The 19,475-nt window shown below is 38.3% G+C and overlaps 1 protein-coding gene across 5 annotated transcripts in view; it reads right to left on the bottom strand.

The window, feature by feature from the left end:
• Positions 1–4,582: 4,582 nt before the first annotated feature.
• SHOC2 (SHOC2 leucine rich repeat scaffold protein) overlaps positions 4,583–19,475 on the bottom strand; it is a 70,635-nt gene continuing 55,742 nt past the window's right edge. For all 5 annotated transcript variants that reach the window (XM_087766352.1, XM_087766351.1, XM_087766354.1 and 2 more), the window contains exons 4-9: positions 19,297–19,427; positions 15,471–15,659; positions 13,985–14,107; positions 11,728–11,865; positions 11,118–11,235; positions 4,583–9,187 (exon numbers count right to left, since the gene is read on the bottom strand). In XM_087766352.1, the coding sequence (XP_087622478.1) occupies positions 8,979–9,187; positions 11,118–11,235; positions 11,728–11,865; positions 13,985–14,107; positions 15,471–15,659; positions 19,297–19,427 (908 nt within the window). In that variant the 3' untranslated portion in view covers positions 4,583–8,978. The remainder of the gene's footprint in view (positions 9,188–11,117; positions 11,236–11,727; positions 11,866–13,984; positions 14,108–15,470; positions 15,660–19,296; positions 19,428–19,475) is intronic.

Genomic DNA, 19,475 nt, shown 5'->3' with positions numbered 1-19,475 from the left:
TACCCATATTTCAGAACTCTTTACAGACTACCAAGCACTTCATGTCACTTCAAAAATGAAGACATTCATCCTTATTCCTAAATGATTTGGAGCAGAGATTGGCCACAGAACTATCATTTAATCAAAATTCATTCCTATCCGAGTCTTGATGTGTAACCCAAGCCAAATCATTTATCTGGTAAGTACTCAGACATCAAAACCCTTCACGGGGACTCTGAGATACCATGTAAAAACCTGGCTGGGCTCTATACACCAAGCGTCCAACGAGCCAACAGAGAAGCTGTAGAGCAACGCACAGCTGTGCCATGTGCAGCAGATCCATCTTTTGTATTCCCCTCTCCCAGCCATCTGTTCCCAAATCCTATTTTTCTCCTGGTGTCTCCATTCTGCAACAGAGCTAGAGAAAAGGGGCTTGTAACCCATACGAAGCAGGTTCAGAAGAGGAACTGGATGCACCAACAGGTATATGGATGGGAAGCCACTGGTCCCACATCATCTTGTTGCTCTTCCTGCCCTTCTCCACTTACTCAGCTCAGCACAGTGTGGGAAGCACCGGGGTGAGATAAATGACTGTTTGCAAAAAGAGGGAAATCTGAAGTAGGAGAGATGGGAGGTGAGAATGCAAGCGGAGAGGATGAGATCAGACGTGAGGCTGCAAGGGCTCACAGCAAAAAAACCAGGCACTGCTGGAAAAGCCCCTCCTTCTCATGGAGGATTCTGGCACTTCCAAATACGGTTCTGTTTTAATGCGACATCAACCCCCCCCAATTTCAAAAGCTTCTTCACAAGAAGCGGTGGCCTGGCTCCAGGACCATCCATCTGGTGGAGCCACAGACCCAAGAATCTTGGCTGCGCTCTCCTGCCTGGCAGGAGACGCTGGCCGCAGGGGACCCGCTTACCACTTTGCTCAACTTGCTTTTAGGGAATTCCTTCCAGTGCCTTTCACCCCTTCCAAGCAAACCTCTGGCTCCCAGGCGCTGCTGGGAATCTCTCCTGGTCCCCCACACCAGAACTGTATGGTGCTGTCTGATGCGGCTTCTTGGGAGGCTGGAAATGCCCGGCAGACCTAAAAACAAGTACTTCACTTGGAGAAGATTAAAAAGCCTGAAATCAGAGCGGCCTCCCTGACCAGCAGCTCCTCACCTAACTGAATTTCTTGCCCTCTGCTATGCTGGCAAGGATAGATGATTCCAACTTCTCAGTTATAACTTCCCCCTCAGTTACCATACTTGGCAAGGACCAAAAAAAGCTGAAGGGCATCAAAAAAACTTGGGTCATATAAAGAGAGGTTTCCCTGCGCTGTCCTTACCATGGCTGTTTTCAAACAATGTTTTAAGATTTTCATGGAAAAATGTATTTCCATTAAAACTGTCCACATGAAGTTTGGAAATCACTGCAGGCAGCACAGCTGTAATAATGCAGGACAAAAAGCAAACCAGCTACTACTAGGTCAAGTGAAGCAACCACCAAACTACAGCAAATTAAGGATTCATTATGAGTCTTAACAAAGAAATACTTTACCAATAGAAAGGAAAAAGAGGGTCTTGTGGAAAAAGCCTTTAAAAGGGAACACTTGTGTGCAATTTTGCAGATAGCATCTTACTCAGAGGCAGTGGGGTAGATTGATCTCTAAAGACTCTTAAAAGGTTTTGCAGTGGAAAAAAAAAAAATAGTTGCAAGGCATACAGTCAGATCATTAACTGTGCAGCCCAGGCTGCCAGCTGCTCACTCAAATACTCCAGATGGCTCCTCCTCTAAAACATCATCGTTTGATCTTGGTAATCAAATTATCTCCCAGTCGTACAATCCTAAAGGAGGCAAGGCTTGTACAAAGAGATGATGTATTTTATTTGACTGAGATGGCTTGCAAAAACAAATTAGCTTTCAAGGCATTCAGCGTTTTCTAATTGTATCAAAGCTAACCATCTCCAGCCCTTTAACACCTTTTTTCTGCCGTTGCCACCACATACAGTCCAAAGCACCAGCTATAACCTACAAAGCTGCCCAGCGTCCAAATTTTACACGGTATTTGCACACTCAACACTTTAACATACAGTAGGTATCTAAATCCACAACTTCCCGCCAGTGGAAAGCAGGACCTGTCACTGGACAGCAGTGTTGGGAGACTCAATATCTTGAAGCACTTAGGCTGGATTAATTACACAAACACGTAATCTGTTAGTCTCACCCGAGTCATGCAAGACTCCGCCTGCACATTTTTGAGGCCTTTAATACAGCCTTTAGGACATAGGGAGCCAGAAAGAGACATTTTCTTTACTTTTCACTCAATTAGAGCCAAAATGTGTTGTTCTTCTGAAGGCCAGGCCCATCTATGGATGCTCTCTCAATCATCAGAAAGTGGTCATGACCAGCAAGATCCCCCCAGTCCCAGTGGCTGCCGAGCGCTGTCTGGCTGACACTGGTTATTGGCAGGATGCTACTGGGGCTGGGGGAAATTGCTTTTTCTTTTCTTTAAAAAACTAAGAGAATTTCTTGCATAGCTTTCTGCAAAGGCTTCAAGGAGGAACATTAAACTCAACCAGTGCACTGTCGGTCTCCAACTTCTCTTCCAAAGAAACACCACTACTAGAAATTTCCCAATAATTTCAGAAAATGTTGAGCTTTGACAGTTCAAAAAGGCCAGCTGAAATATTCAAAAGACAAATCTTCCAAAGCTATGCACTCTTACTAGCATCAACAGAGTATTGTAAATCCTGGCATTATTTAAACCAGCATGCTTATGTAAAATCTAATATTAATTTTGCTTCTCATATCTAGTTGATAAAAGTCAGTGTTACAGCTAATCAGAGGAAACAATTCATTACTGCAGTGGGTGGCTTGCATCTGAAGTCTAAACCCCAATCTGATCATTGCCTAGTGGGATTATTCCCCACTGGAGTTTAGCACTAAACTTTATCACCTGCTCAACTTTAATTTTCATAATAGAGCTATAACTTTTGTTTCACAAACCAGAAGTACACAAAGAACAAAATAGCTTGCTAAAGGCCATGAATTAGGAAAAAGAATCAGAGCTGGGACTAGAAAACTATGGAGAAAGGCAACAAGAATTATCACAGAATGGAAGAGGTTTTGTTTGAAGAGAAGCTAAAAAACAGAGCTCTATGACTTGGAGAAAAAACGCTGCCATTTATGAAAAAAAAGAAAAGAACCGCTCCCATTTATGAAAAAAAAGAAAAAACCCGCAAGAGTAGTAAAAAGCAGATGAACAGGAAAAAGACCGTTCATAAATTTCTCGGAATATAAGAACTAGGAGTCACCAAATGAAATAAGGTGGTGTGGTTCGAAACAAACAAAAGGAAGTACTTTTTCACCCAGCACATAATTATATTATAGAATTATTAGACACAGGATGTTGCAGAGGCCAGAAATACAAATAGATTTAGAATTTAAAAAAAAAGAAAAAAGGCACTTTATTCTGTGAATTTGCCTAATCTATCAAGGGCTACTAAATGCAGTGACGCAGATGCTGCTTCCCTTTTCGCAGGGCCTTCAGACTCTGGCCGGTGAGGTCTGAAGCAGCACGCCGGGGGAACTGCACGTCCCTGCTATGTCCCGTACCCATCTGCCGCTCAGCCCTGTCGGACAGGCAGGGATGGTACGTCGTCCAGCATCACTCTCACGATGAGGCTGGCCAACTCCTTAGCTTGTGTTCAGATTGCTGGATCACTTACAGTAACAGGGATCGACTCAACTCACAGACAGACCTCTAGGCAGTTTGATCAGACCCTCTTCTGATTTTAATCAGCAGAAGTCTGGTGTAAGGACAGAGGTACTCAGATTCTTGCAGGAGTGACTGCTGCACACCATGAGAACCCGTTCCAGTGTCTGAAGCCATCAGCCACAGCAAGCACACCGGTGCCCTCCTCATCATTATCGTATCCGAACTGCTGAGGCCTTTCTATTCTGTGTTCAAAGGATATTAGCATTTTTTGGTTTGTAGGACACGATGTCAGCATGACCTTCTTGAAACAGTGTCTATCGGAATGAGCTTTACAGAGTTGAGAGACATCCGTTTAGAGCTATGTCACGTCAGCTTGGCGATACTGTCTCTTATTAAACCAGAAGTTTAAATGCAGGTGTCTGTCTTATAGGCACCAGAATTCTATACCTACTTTAATTTTGTTGTTGTTGAAATGCATTTTGCACTAAAATCCAAGATTTATTTTCCCTTTCAGAGAGAAAGGGTTTGTTTGGTTTTTTTACTGTATGCCCTACTGTGCTACAACAAAATGGAAGTAAAGGATTTTACCAACATTTGCTTTATAAAAAGTGTCCAATCTACATGACTTTGAGTAAAGCAGTTACTGTCACGCAACTTTTGAAGTTTCCTGTAATTGCTATACATGAAAATCTATATATTACTTGAAAAAAAAAAAAAAAAACTTTTTAAAAGTGACGAGTATATAATGAGAAAGCAGTTCTTGGTAATTTGGGGCACTGCAAAAGTACGACTTATATCCAATTAATGTTTGACTAGAAATACTAGAAAACTTTCAAAAGACTCAGTGGCAGCTTATTTACAAATATACTATTTATAATGAATGCATTGATACAGAATGACTCTTATAAAAAAGCAAGGCAATCTTTTATATAGACATAACAATCAACATTACAATAATTCAGATTAAAAGTACATTTTTGTAGACTGTTTACACTCTTGTTTAGCTTTTAACCACAAAATTAGCGTGGTCTGGTATTTTTCCACAGCAAAAGTCCTGTGCAGTCCTGGTTAAGACCTAAACATCAGAATAAACATAATTTTCTGATCTTTGCTAACGTAAAAACAAAAACCATTTGTAGATATTACCATTTGTTTGTAATTGTCCTTACTGTGCCTCAAAGTTTGTGTTGTGCAAATTACTGCCAACTGCACATTTCTAATTTCTCATTAGAAGCTATTCTGGCATGCCGATTTGATACAACCGGGGTGCGATACTGACCACGTGAAAATTGTTAATGGCATCCAGATATGAAGACCTCCCTGATATGGGTTTGTACGGATTCAGAAATTTAATTTACTTTTGGGTTTAAAAAAAAAAAAAAAAAAAAAAGAAAGAAAAAATAACCTTTCAAAGTTTTCTAATTGTTAAATAAAAGGTATTTAAAGGTAATTTTCAAACTCCCAGGATTAAAGATGATACTTGAATTCCAGGTGACACAATGGGTTTAAGTGCTAACCAGCTAGACAGTTTGAGTAATAATTTACTAAATCATGTACATGAGCAAACACGACCTTCAAGAAGTCTGAACATGCACTTTCTCACATACTAGCAAAAGATGGACAAAACTGCAGAGAAAACCTTAAATCCGAGAGGCACTGAAGCAAGTATTCTACAACCCAAATCTTTTTCTAAAAAGGGTGTATGAATTTCAAAGTTCCCAACAGCATCTGGCAAACGGAAAAGTGCCAATTACACAACTGCGTGACCCAACTTTACAGGCAGCATTTCCACTGCGTTTATACTAGACAACTTTGGTGACGACCCTAAATATGGGACAGCCAGAGACAGAACTTTAACAGGTTTATACTAAAAGAAAACATTTTTGCAAAGAATTACCAAACAACTTTCTGTTTTGTAAATTTAAATGCAATACGTGACCAACATGAGTCACAACGGCAATTATTCCTTCTTTTCATTATTCAACAAATCCCTAATCTGCTTTACACCTTACCAGACTACCATAATACTATATAGTCTATAGTACAGTAATTTCCCTTGTTAAATCAGGGCATGATTCAGGATAGTGTCTTTATGGGGCATGTGTATATGTACATACTCTTATGTACACAGGCACAGACACATACAAAATGGATATTTTGTCTATGGGCAAGCAATCAAGGCCATGATTTTCACCCAAAGTAAAGATTGTCACACTTTTCAATAACCCTTCTAAATTATTTCCCCCAGTATGGCAAGGGAGATAAATATTTAATACAAGTATCTGGGAACCACCTGTTTCTCCATCTTGTTTTGAAAGACGCCATAAAGAATTAATTTCTCCACCTTATCTATGCTTTCATACATATATAGATACACATATACATATATGTATGTATGTATACATACATTTGTCAGGATGAAGTTCTTTCCATTCATACTTTAATTGATTAGGCCAAACAAAATTCTTAAACATGTATAAGCTACCATTTGTGTCCAACTGAATGTCATCAGGCATTAAATACAATTTAGAGACCCCACCAGTTAAAAATCCAGCATCCTGGGAAATGCAAGTATCTTATGTCAGGATGTAAGACTTTTGAATTATCAAAACAACTGGATTTATATGGATCTGTGCACAGATTTGGATATAAATCCATGTATGTACTTATATGGATTTATATAGATCTATTCCCAATCCATGCCACACATTTAATACTTAAACTTTCAGATAATTTTAAAGAACTTTTCAAATTCTTCTCTCACACTGCTTTTATTCAAATCTCTCTTGAGACACTGAAAAAATAAGCGTGCACCTCAGAACGTATAAAATTAAACTCCTAAAACAGGGCTCAGGATTATCTGGCATTGCAACAACCATACTAGTACAAAGATAGTTTGAAAAAATATCCTGTTTTTAATATAGTAAGGAATTAAAACATAGCTTTATTTATTCCTATAAGTGTAATGAAAAGAATAGTTTGTTTTTAAGCGAGTGTAACGAGCACTATTTTGGTAGCCAACTTCTCCACAATAATTTATGTGAGAGAGGGTCAGCTCCAACCATACAGTCATTAACCATGTACCTTAACAAGGTGAATAATCAACATATTTACAAACTAAACAAATTCAATCCCGTCAACTCTTATAAAAATGGGATTGAGGAGCAGACAGGGAATGAGACCAAGATGCTTGAAAACACAAGGGGTCGCCACTTTTGTTTTAAGGAACCATATTAATCAAACCAGTTTCCCCTAGTGACCTGAGGGCACAAATACGGATTTAGCAGTATATTCGGAAGTCAGATTACAGTCTTGATACTAAGCATTTCAGCATCCTCATATTTTAACACCTTAATGCTGAGAAAGATTCATTTCAGGCAGAACTGTAAGGAACTAGCCTTTTATAAACTAAAGTCTAAACTGAAAAGCTACAGTAGATGTAAAAAAAAGGGGGGGGGGGGAACACAGAGAGACAGAGTGTGTGAGAAAGAACAGAACATTACTTAGTAAAATCCAGTGACATCTACAATAATTTTACAGCATGTTTAAGCCCTCTAAGGTTTTATATCTCCACCTGCCTTCCATTTAAACTTACTCCTTGTTAATGAAAAGACATACGACAAAACAGAATGCAAATAGATCAAGGCAATAAGTCTAAGTAAGCATGCCTGAAAGCCAGAAATAGTATTACCCAAACTTCTGCATGTGAAATAGATTTCCCATGGCATCGGTTGATTTGATTTTGTTCAAAAGGTACAGTCCTCTAAGTCACACTACCCCAGCAGTAATTCCAATGAGTATAAACTGGACAGTTCTTGAGTAACCATGGAATGCAACCACCTCGAGTTCCTGCCCTCTTGAAAAAGGACAACTGGCCCTACAAGTGCAGCAATAGTATAAATCTCCCTGAAGCATCTTCTGCCTTTTAAACAACCAAGAAAGTCATGATAAAAGTGAATGTCCACTACATACAGTGTTTCTCGTGAGCTACCAACACCTATGCACAAATGAAAAAGGTGCCTCTTTTTTAATAGATTGGTTTAATACTGAAACAGATAGGATGAAGTTAAAAAAGAATAATCAAGATACTGAACTGAATATTTTGAAGCAAGTGCCCCAGCTGTGGGGAAAAGTGCATTTAGTTCAGCAGCAAAACAGCACAGTGTGAAGATATTGTGCTTGGACACACAAGTTCCATAATGGAAGGAGGTACAAGGCAAGTCAAGATATAAAACCATAGTACATTGTTAACCAACCTTAAAACTTACATATATTGCAGTGTTTACAAGTAAGACACATTCATTTATTGTACAAGGACTATAAGGAATCCTTAAAATTGCCTGTTGTATTATGACTCAACATTGTAATAAAAATGTACATATATATTATGCCCTTGCCACTTAACTGTACTGTTAGACCTCATGGACTTGTTACTTCACAAAATGAAAACCGCTCTTCACTGAGGATACTCAACATTTTTACCAATCTGAAAAGGTTTACTTGTGCTAGAAAAGACCAACCGCAAAAGGCTCAGTTCAGATATGTTATGCCTGCAACTGATAACTCAGGGAAGCAAGACTTAAAAGAATTCAAGCTTTTTTTTCTTTTCTTTTTCTTTTGTTTTGACTGCATCCTTTTCACCTGCCAGTTGTTCTGATGAGTGTATGTTTTTAGTATACAAACCGGTTGATAAAAATTCATCAGCAGAGGCATATAAATTCTAGATATGATTGATTAAAACAGAGCAAATCAGAATAAAACAAAATCCAGTGATTTACTCTGACTGTAAACAATATAAAAACACCATTTGCTTCAAATCTCAAAATAAGTTAAAAGAAAATCCCAACCACATGACCCTTTCAGGCTTTGACACAAAAAAAAAAAAAGAGGGAGGAAAACAGAAAAGTTCATTATATAAAGGTTATACATTTCTTTTAACTGAAAGTAAATTCAAGCAAAACTATTTTTGTCCCTTAAATTTAAACTTTAAGTTCATTGACAATTGCTTTAAATGAACTGGCATTTCCAGATTATTCAGACAACTTCCATCAAATTCAGCAAAGAAAACTTAGACAAGCATTTTTACAGAATAAAAAAAAAATCTAAATGGCTATGATTCCTCTATTAGCAGAAACACATAATGCAGTCTTAAATTTGCCTTTTTATATTATTTATATATTTATATATATATAATATAATATAAACCATATATATTATATTATATATACATATACAGACAATTACAACATTAATGCAGTTTGTATTTTGTACAGTGTATTGGACAATCCGATGAGCATCAGACCATGGCACGATATGGTCCCTGCATTTTTAGGAACTGAATGATGAAGGAGGGTCCTCCTGCAACAATCTGAGGTGGAAGGTGGCTGAGCGGGCAGTTCTCGATACTCATTATTGACAGTTTGCTGCAAAGAGCCAGCTCAAAGGGAAGGCTGTGCAGATTGGGGTTGTCATTCAAATACAGTTCTTCCAGATTCTCCAGTGTACCTGGTGAAAATAAAATAATACAAAGTAGTATTTTTTTTTTGATTCATGTAGTTTATAACTTTTAGACAGAAGCACTAAGTCCACTTGAAGATTCTTTACTATGTAGAATCTAGAGTCAGGGACTCATCTAAACTCCTATTTTCAAGCACCAGAACCTAAGCAAGAACCAATTTGCTTTAGTTTCCCTGTAAAAATATCCATTACTACACCTCCTTTAGATAATAGATAGAATACACAGAATAAGAGAACTGAGAGCGACTTCACCATACCTGTTCAGCTGAGTGCTTTGCAATTGCAGGCAACAGTGAATAGCTATCTAGTTAGAAGGGCCTAGAAAATATTTATACCAGCCAGCATGCATTACCTCTATAAAATATCTATGCCATACCTTTTATTTAATTAGAACCCATACATTAAAGACCTGAGGCTGTAACTGTAATGTGCCACAGGAAGAAAGCAGGAGAGATCTCTGCACAGCAGTGAATTTATTAAATGGGACAAACCCATGTGAAAAATTCCTCCTGAATTCAAATTTTACAACCTACCTCTACTACAGATACTGCAATACAGATTAACCAGAAGATGGAAAATGGACTAATTTCTTCTTTCTTAAGACTTCCATTCCTCCACAGCAATCAAATACCAAAATTAATCCATATCTTTAAAATACACTCCAAACGAACAAGTCCTCCTCAAGACGTTCCCCATTTTCCAATCTTATATAACATAAACATCTCCTATAACCTAAAAGACTATTTCATCTTTCACAAGAGAAAGTAGTAGCCAGGGCTCAAGGCATGGAAAACCAACAAAAAGGAAAGGCCAAGAAATAATAGGAAATAGTTGCTAACTTTAGATGAAGCAGTCACATCTGAAAATAGCGAACTATTCTCTAATCTGTTAAAACAACCAGCTTTAATAACCGAATTGTACTCCTACAATAGTATTTCAAGTTTACTTACATACTTTAATTCCACAGCTCATTTCCACAGCATCCAAACTCTCTCCACTAACTTATAAACTAAATTACAAAGCTCCAGATTTAGATTGTTTTAGGCCCTTCTCACACTGAGGCGCATGTAAGACGAGCAGAGGCTGTAACGGCTCTTCACTAAAGATGCTGGGAGAGACGGACCATGTCCCAGCCATCTCCATCTGCACATCACTGTTTCTGACCACATTTTGCTTTCGGCAGCTTCTCCCATCATTTTTTCCTCCATAATGATTTCTGACTAAGATTTTACCTTAAGTGCTCAGAGTCATGCTCTGGAGGTACTTGTGACCAATTATAAAAGAAATGGGGGCTCTCAGTTTCAGATGCTCTGAATCTCATTTATACTGGGTGTCTCAAGTAGACAAAAAGAATCCTAATTCCTCCCTTTTTTCCCCTGTAGATTTCTTCCTTTTCACTTCCTTTTCTTGTATCATCAAGGTGAAAAATAATACAGTGCTCTACAAACAGAAGCATGTGCAGAGGGACTATCAGCAGAAACGTTTGCTTCAGCTGTCTACACCCTACACAAGGTTTTGTCTACACCATGGAATTACAGTAGGACCACTGCATTTCCTTTCTGACACAGACCTCTCTCCAACAACAGGCTTATGAAGTTAAGTGACTGATAACACACAACTTGTGGGAGAATTCGGAGAGAAAAAGGAATCTCGCTATTCCAGGTTAGCGTGTGTTTGGTAGCTTTCTGCAAAAGAACTGAAAAAAGCTAGACCATTTGTTTCACTACGGTTCAGCAAGATAAAGATCATACCCTATAGTGCTGTTCCTGTGGCACATGCTTCACATCAGGTTGTGTATACTAGAAGTTTCACATGAATTTTGTGGCCTCTACTTACGAGCACAGTAGATGCCTATCTTCTGTGAGTGTAACTGCTTTGGCTCAGGCACACTATATAAAACCAGAAAAAGAGATCTTACCAATTTCCTCAGGAAGGTGTGTGAGAAGATTCTCTCCAAGCCCAAGGTGCGTCAGATTGGTAAGGTGACCGATACCTCTGGGAAGGGTGGTCAACTGATTATTAGTCAGAACCAATTTCTAAGGGGAAAAAACACATTTTAAAAAAATAACTTAATGACTTCTGCTTCGAATGACAGCAAGTAACAACATATACAGCTGATAAATTGACGGGTTCTACTCTCCAGCATTTGAACAAAAAAATTTCTACCCTTCAACATTTCAGACCTCTATTAAGCACCACTAAACATAAAAATAAAATAGTGCATAGTAAAATACATGCCTAAATATAAAAGCTTTCATGAACATGACTGAAATCAGAGGCTATTCCTGTGGCAGCATTGTACTCATGGTACAACAGTTAAACTCTTCAAAATTTGTTTGTTCAGTATTAACTGATAAAACTGGGGAAGAATTAGTGGGGACAGATTGTGGACGAAGTTGCGCAAGATTCTTAAGTTTTGGTTCTATGTCCAGTCCCAAATAGTTTCCCTCATCAAACTAGCTGTAATTAAATCAGCATGGTGTAAATAAAGGACGTAAGATGTTTATCTCAGCCCATTATTGTTTCACCTGCAGATCCTTGAGGTAAGCTATTTCATTTGGCAAGGATTCCAGTTTGTTTTCCTCTAGATCTAGCTCTCGGAGTTTCCGTAGATTTCCAATTCCATGGGGAAGTTTCTTTAGTAGATTGTTTGACAAGATAAGAACCTCAAAAAAAAACCACACACAAAATTTCAGCAACGCAATTAGTAAATAACAATTAAGACAGGATCATTTTATATTTTCAAGGAATGAAGTCCAAGATTAGCCTACATTCAAATTATGGAAGCAAACTGAAAAGACAAAAAAAATAAAATCAGTGATTAACAATTTTTTTAAGTCTTTAATGATACATAGATTTATGACATAATTCTTTCAAATATTATTTTACATAATAACAAATGCAGAACAAAAACAAAGAACACCTTATTTCTTCAAATGACCAAAGAAAAACAATTTCTTCCTGGACTTCCCTACCATTTTGTTATGCTTCCTTATAGCTATCTCATAACTATGTTTTACATTATTTGCTATGCTTGCCAAGTCCTCCTTAAAAAGCTTAATACTTCCTCTTCTCCCTATGTCCCTTTGGTTAGGAGCAGCAGCAAGTAAACATACAGAGCAGAGCACCGAAGCAGAACACTGCACAGATATCCACTGGCTTTTTCAAAATGATCTCCTATCACACACCCGCCCCTACTAGAGTGTTATCCTCTTGTTTTTCTCCTTCTTTCTAAGTTGAATTATAAATGTCCTAGGTTCAAGAAAAGTACCCTTAATTGCAACGTCATTTCACAGAGTTATTCATTATACCACAAGCAAGTTAACAGGGGTTACACTAGTATACCGTTTTTCCCTCCGGAAAAGTCTAACAGTCCTTGGAAGTAATCAAGCCTCTTAACAACACAGTGAGCAGTAAGGTAATTAATTACCAATTAAACAATGCTATTATCTAGTTATTTAACAAGGGACATTGAAACAGAAGGATGTGAAAGAGCACCCAGTGTGGACCCTCGTCCTAGCCACGCACAGCTCCCTGCTAAGCCAGCCAAGGTTGCAAATGCCTGGCTTCTACCAATCCCAGCTCTCACTAGCTTTGTACAACATGGAAACACTGAAGGCCGGAACAGAATAGAAAACAAGGCTACAAATCAAACTGTAAATCAAAATGAATAAAAGCCAACATCTTAGCATTCGTACAAGCAGTATTTCGGTGGCCTTCCTTTATGCGCTACGATACACACAGAACGATAAGAATAGTAACATTTTAATCGCGTATCAAGAAACAAAGGCAGGAACAGAAAATATTACCTACATGCAATGCAGCTGACTTAGCACTGCGGTGGGAACCTTCACTTTTGTGTAAACACTGCCTAAATAGTTCTTTGTATTTGATTCTTTAATAAGAGAGAAAAATAGTGCTAACGGGTCTGCAGCCTGTGCAGCTCTCCAGCTTCAGCAGCTGGCAGAGCACCGGCAAATCCAGTTGTTGGAGGTTGCTAACTTCCCAATCCCATCAATCACAGGCTTAACTTAAAGGGAACAGGGCCACTAAATAGCTATTACACTGCCATATAATTTTTGCCCCAAACTACAGGAATTATTAATTATTCAGAGCAGCAGTGACACTGGAAATTTGCAATTTCAAATATGCCATTTGCTATTGTACTTCAACAGATTTTTCCCAGCAACTCACAGAGGCTATGAAGTCCCCTCAACTGCCCGAACAAGCACCTCTATCTTTATGTCCTTCCAAGGCAATTACATTTGTCTCTCCTGATGGTACCTTGGGAAAGGACTAAGGGACATAACAGGTTTAGTCCATCGTTTCAACCTACGCGTTCTTCTCCCTCAAAGGCTGAGAATTCCCACCCGGCTGCCTACAAGGTTCACAGTACTACATTCAAGCCATCTCTGGCTGTAGAATATTTCATTACATTTATCTGATCCCTGCTGTTTCCATGCTGGTCTCTCCAGGAATCAAACTGCGTTCGGTGCCATTGCATTTACAACAGTAACTTTCTGTTGAGAGAAATCTTCTTTCTATATAGTTAAAAATATGTATGTACTTAACTCTTTGTCCACAAACACTCATGTGGAGCCTAAAGAACAATATTCAAAAAGCTGCTGAAAATAACCGTAAACAGATGCAACACATCTCTTTACATAGCATACATGCATATATTTATTTGGCTTTATTTGACCCCAAAGTAACATTACTTAAACCTGAAGTACAGAATGCCTATTTGCAGGGATTCAATTAGCTGTTCATTTAAACTCTTCTCACCTCAAGGGAAACAAGCCCAGATACATCCTCAGGGATTTTTGTGAGCTGATTAGTCGCTAAATTCAGTTCTACCATACTAGTCCAAGTCCCGAAGTCCAAGGGGAGAGACGTCAGCTGATTGTCCTGTGATTTAACACATCGAACATTTAGGGTCTGCGCTTGAAAGAAGTCAGCATGGTATCCGAGAGTAACTGCTTACAAAATACTTCATAACAAAATAGTAGATAATTAAATCAGAAGAATAAAATGTTGACAATTGCCCAAATATTTTTTAAAGTTCCTCAAAACAGAATAATCAGTTCCAGCCTAGAGTAACAGAATTGACTCTGTGTTACTAATATGAACTGAAGTGGAAAAATTAGAAGCACATAATTCCAAGATTTCGTGCACCTCAGTAGTTACAACATTTTTTTGTCCTTTCGTTGCTGAATACAATGCGGGGGAGCAGGAAGAACAGAAAATTCACCATAACTTACAAAGGTGCTATCAGCAACGTTGGAATCCTAAAAATATATGGAGTTAGCTAGAAAAAAAAACCCACCAAACCAAAACAAAAAAAACCCCAACCAAAACCGAAACACCACACAGCCCCCCCAAAAAATAGGGGGTGGGGGGGGTGTACACACACCACCAAAAAAACGAACAAGAAAAAAAAAACCAATACCAAACACACCACAAAGGAAATACACCTTAATGGCTCAGAGTAAAAGCATCTGAAATTAATCTGAACATCTTACTGCTCAAAATGTAGCTACAAAATTTGATCTAGACCAGACACTAAAAAAATCTAAAAAAACAGGTTATACAAAGTCCTGGTAAACATCCAAAGTTACGAACGGGTATGTGATAAAAAACGGTCTTAATGCAAATTGAGAATCCATTTGTGCCAAAAGATATTCTAAAACAGAATCTCAGCTTAGATACTGCTCAAACTTTTTTTTTTTTTTTTTAATAATTTTAAAACTTGGAACAAACCCCTTCATAGAAAAACATCATCTCTTTTCCCTAGTTCTCTTCACTCTAAGGGTACATAGCACAGACTTAAAGTTTTTTTTGCCTGTGCTCTACAACTACTGCCAAAAGTCTCCAAACTTAGGTTTTGAAAGAATATAGTAAAAAAAGATATTTTACATAATTTTCTTTTTAATCTAAACTGTAACAGTAGAGAGGGGAAAGAAATAAGCCACTCTACATGCTTATGTCTCATTTGAATATTCAAGAACTTTGCAACCAACTTTCTTGGTTTCCTTGTTCAAACTTGAGCAAATGTGACAAAAGCTTAACTAACAAAAATAAAGACAAATCAATAACATCTCGATAGTGCATTTTTAAACTAATACAGAATTGTTTCTATATGTGACAGCAGCAGCGTCCACTTCAGTGTGATAAACTCATTCCTTGTATCGTTCAGTTTGCCAGAATTCACGGAGCGGCAAACAGTGCTCCTCATTGATTTTACACACAGTAGCATGTTTCTGTGCCTCACCTTCATGTTCAGCTTACTTAATACTTTAGCTCTAGAGAAAATTCCAAAGGGGATTTTATTGATGCGGTTGTGCTCCATATTGAGAGAGTAGATTGTGGAGAACTGGGACGGGCCACCCACAGGATAGGACTGGAAGCAGTTCCTGGCCAGTGTTAAACTAGTCAGTTTGACAAGGCTGGATAAAAGACCCTGTAGAGAGAAGAAAACCACCCAGGAACTTAGGACAGATTTATTTGAATACATCTCTTTTCCCTCCTGGGTCTAATTAGAAATGTTTCCCCCCCCCCTCAAGTCCATCCCCTAAATAAGTGTTGCAACACACAATCCAGTGTTAAATTTGATAAAACTTCTATCAGCAACAACCCCTGCTCGCAGTTATCAGCCTTTACCTTATTCCCCCTTTTCTCCTTACATACTGCCAGATACAAAAAAAGCACACATATCACATTTAAAAGCGCAAGTTCAGGAGTTTTTGTAACTCTTTTCTCCTCCAAAAGGAGTTTTTTTAATAACACGTGGCTATGCCTTGGGTAGCTCAGCAGAGCGCAGGGGCAGCGGCTGTGGCAGGCGCAGTCAGCAGCGTGCCCGTCCTGACCAGCGGCCCCGGCTTCGGCCAACGCCACCGACTGCGGCTCACTCGACTTTGATGCCTGCCCACAGTTGAGAGTGGGGCCCAAAGAAGTATCAACTGCATGCACCATTTTTCAAACTACTGTTTGATACTTCCAGTACAAATCTTTGTTAGTATAATCAAAATCCGTAAGATGAACACATCTGGTAGAAGTTTGCTTTTAGGCTGTAACAGTTTCAGATAACCAGACAGGGCAGAGAAAAAGAATGGGAAGGCAAGGTTTTGGAAGTTCCTTTTTTTTTTTTTTCCCCTATTTTCAAAATATTCCTAAATCGTTATTACTCCACTTCTTTTTTTCCCCCTTAGGAAATAAAAAGCAAGAAGCCCGGAGTTAAACCGGGTAGCAATGGTTGCCCACTGAATCCAGAGTCTCATCTCATTTCTCTTTGCAATCTAATTAGATTCTACAATCTCAGCAGCACGGATCTCCGAGTTTATCTGTTAGTTACGTGCCAAGCACGTTGCTGAAACTGTGGGGATGAATAATGAGATCTAAATTACTGCTGAAGCGTCACCTTTGCTTATTACTATGCCAACTTGAATTCAGCCCTATTTGCTTAAGTATTACAGAAATTGAAGGTTGATGCATGGCATTACATACCATAAATAATGCAACATCTGCAATCAGGAATAAGCAGTAAGATGATAACGATTCCAACCATATTCCTAATGTCAGTATTTCTGGATTGCAATTTCAGTGCTATATTCACTGTAAAAGCTTTAACAACATGGCTTTGCTCTTTCACCAGGAAAGCTTTGGCTACTTTTCTAAATAGTTAATTAACATTATTGTAAAAAAAAAAAAAAAAACAAAAAAAAACCCCACAGGATTAAATAGGGGCTTGTCTACATGTCATGGCTAAAACTTCAAGCACTGAAATACAATTCTGGGGGCATCTTGGCAAGTATCAGTGAAGCAATTTTCCCCCTAAAGATAAAATAATGGATCTTCAAATCGGTATTAATCTAACCTAATCATTAACTAGTATAATCTTTGATTAGGAAATACTGCTTCTAGCTATACTTTAATTAACAGATATTCTTTGTCCTAGGGTTAGGCAGTCCCTGAGCTCTGTTACAAGCACACTTTATTGCTTCAAATGGATCTTGGCATTTCAAAAAGCCATTTTTGAAGTCTGCTTCCACACAAAAAATATTAAAAATATGTTAGCTAATACAGTCTAATAGCCTAGAGTAATTAAACACATTTGAAGGGAAGCAAGAGAGCTTTGGCAGTACAACGAGAACAATGCTCTTATATCTATGAGAGCTGTGACAGTGCTGCCTTCCCCCAGCCCATCCTTTTAAGATAAAATATTTATTAGGCATTGTGTCAGCAGCTTCAGCTATGCTTTGAAATTCAGAATTTTCTTCTACAAATACAGTTCTTTGTATTATAGCACAGAATGTTTTACTTTGAGCAGATTACAGTATAAACTATACACTTCTGCAAGGTAGCAGCTTAAACGTTAACATAGTGTTGGCAAATATACGTGAAGGCAGCAGCACAGTCGCGAAGGGTTTTGTATTATGACTGAACGTATTTCAAAGCAAGTAATCATTCTTCACATTAGCTTTTTGTAATTATACTGTAGTTGCATTTATAATATGTCTGGGTGGGGTGGGCTACCTTAGCTCTCATCTGAAAAGCAGCCTGGTGGCTTTCAGTCAGTAGCATTCTTAAATGATAGTTTTACCCAAACATTTATTAAATTCTCTGTTTTCAGTCCATCATTGCCAAGTTTAGAAATTTATCTGAAGTAGTTACTTATTGCATTTTGTTACTGTGAATACTTTGCCTAACTCCAAATGGATTGTGGTTTTTTTCTTCTATGTATAGTTTCCTCTATACCTTTTCAGATACATTTTGAATTATTTGATACTAATCATTTATACTTGGCTGTTTGTTTGTTTGTTTTTAAACAGCTTAGGAAAGCAGTTTGAACCATCATTAAAAGAGAACAGAATAAAACTCTATGTTGTGTCCTGAAGCCTTCAACTCCAAACAGTTCTAAAGCAATGGAAGAAATATCCAAAATAAGAATCAATCACATTGGGTTTTTTTTCTCCTGTCATCAGAGCAATTCTGCCCAGGCACTAATGCTCCAAGTCAACATTTTCTCTAAATGTTTACTAGCACCAAAAGTATGCAGGATGCATCCGAGCATCTCACACTCTGCTACTCTGATAAATCAGTCTCAAGGGACTAAGAAAAGAAAAATCAGGATGAAAGGTATAACCAACAGTTGAAATAGTTTCAAAGCCTGCAGACATCAAAGCTGTATTTAAAAAGTGTTCTGTAACCACCTGCTATAGCTATCCAGGACGGTGAAACTGCAGTCCACAGGGGCACCTTTCAGAGAACTCTAGGGAAGGAGTATAGAAAAACGTACAGATGCATGGGGAACTAGGACTTTCTGCCTCTCCACCCCAGAGCTGGCAAGTGCTCTGTTCAGGGAACACGTTACTTGAAGAGACTGACAAGGTGGCTCCAGAACTTCCAACTATGCACATTTTCCTTGGTCCCACACTAAGCTCGAAGCAAGAGAGACCAAGGTAAGACAATCAAGTGCAGCAACTCTAAAAAGAAAAGTAAGAAAATGGATTTGTCTTCCTCTTTCTCCCATGATCCTCAGAGAATCACTGGAAACTGAAAAATTATGCAAATTTTTATTTTTAATAACTGACAGAAGGTATGTCACAATGAGTTGCCAGATGATCTCTCATCGGTGTTAACAGCACACTTTTCCACATTAAAACGAGAATGCTGAGGCCAAGTAGCTGTGACAAGCTTTACCCACTCTCTTTAAGGTCGTTCTTGCCTCTCATTTTTCATTTTTCTACTTCTTCCCTACCTCCATGAAACAGAAACACCGAGAGGCTCTTATCTAGCTTAAACGGTGGGAACCTGGACTCCTTATTTAAGGTTTTCTAAAGAGACAGGACAAACGCACACCATCACATGTATTGCTCCCACTTTTGACTGAAGTTGTATGACATCAGTTCTTCTATACTAGTTAGACACACCTGATATGTACAGAATTGCAATATTTCACACACATGTAGATTAAAACAAAGGGTATTCCTCAGAGTTGTGATGCAAGATGAAGTGATTTCACATGTTCCAATCCCTCTACAAAACACTGATGCCTTATAACAACATTCCCTCCCAAATCCACTCCTGCTAATTCTCACCTCTGGTAAAGTAGAGATGTTGTTGTTCTCCAGGTTCAGTTCATCAAGTTCACTGCACTTTGCTAAAGACTTCGGAATTGCTGACAGCCTATTGTACCTCAGGCCAAGACGACTTAGACTGGACAGATTTCCTACAGATAGGAAACAGTTATTAATATATCATTAGATTAACACAAAGG

This window comes from Nipponia nippon, unplaced genomic scaffold (assembly GCF_047370975.1).
Source record: "Nipponia nippon isolate SJK-2023a ecotype South Korea unplaced genomic scaffold, ASM4737097v1 scaffold_3, whole genome shotgun sequence".
In the NCBI taxonomy this organism is placed as follows: domain Eukaryota; kingdom Metazoa; phylum Chordata; class Aves; order Pelecaniformes; family Threskiornithidae; genus Nipponia; species Nipponia nippon.
Note: the sequence above shows the minus strand (reverse complement) of the source record. Positions and strands in the feature narration are given on the sequence as shown.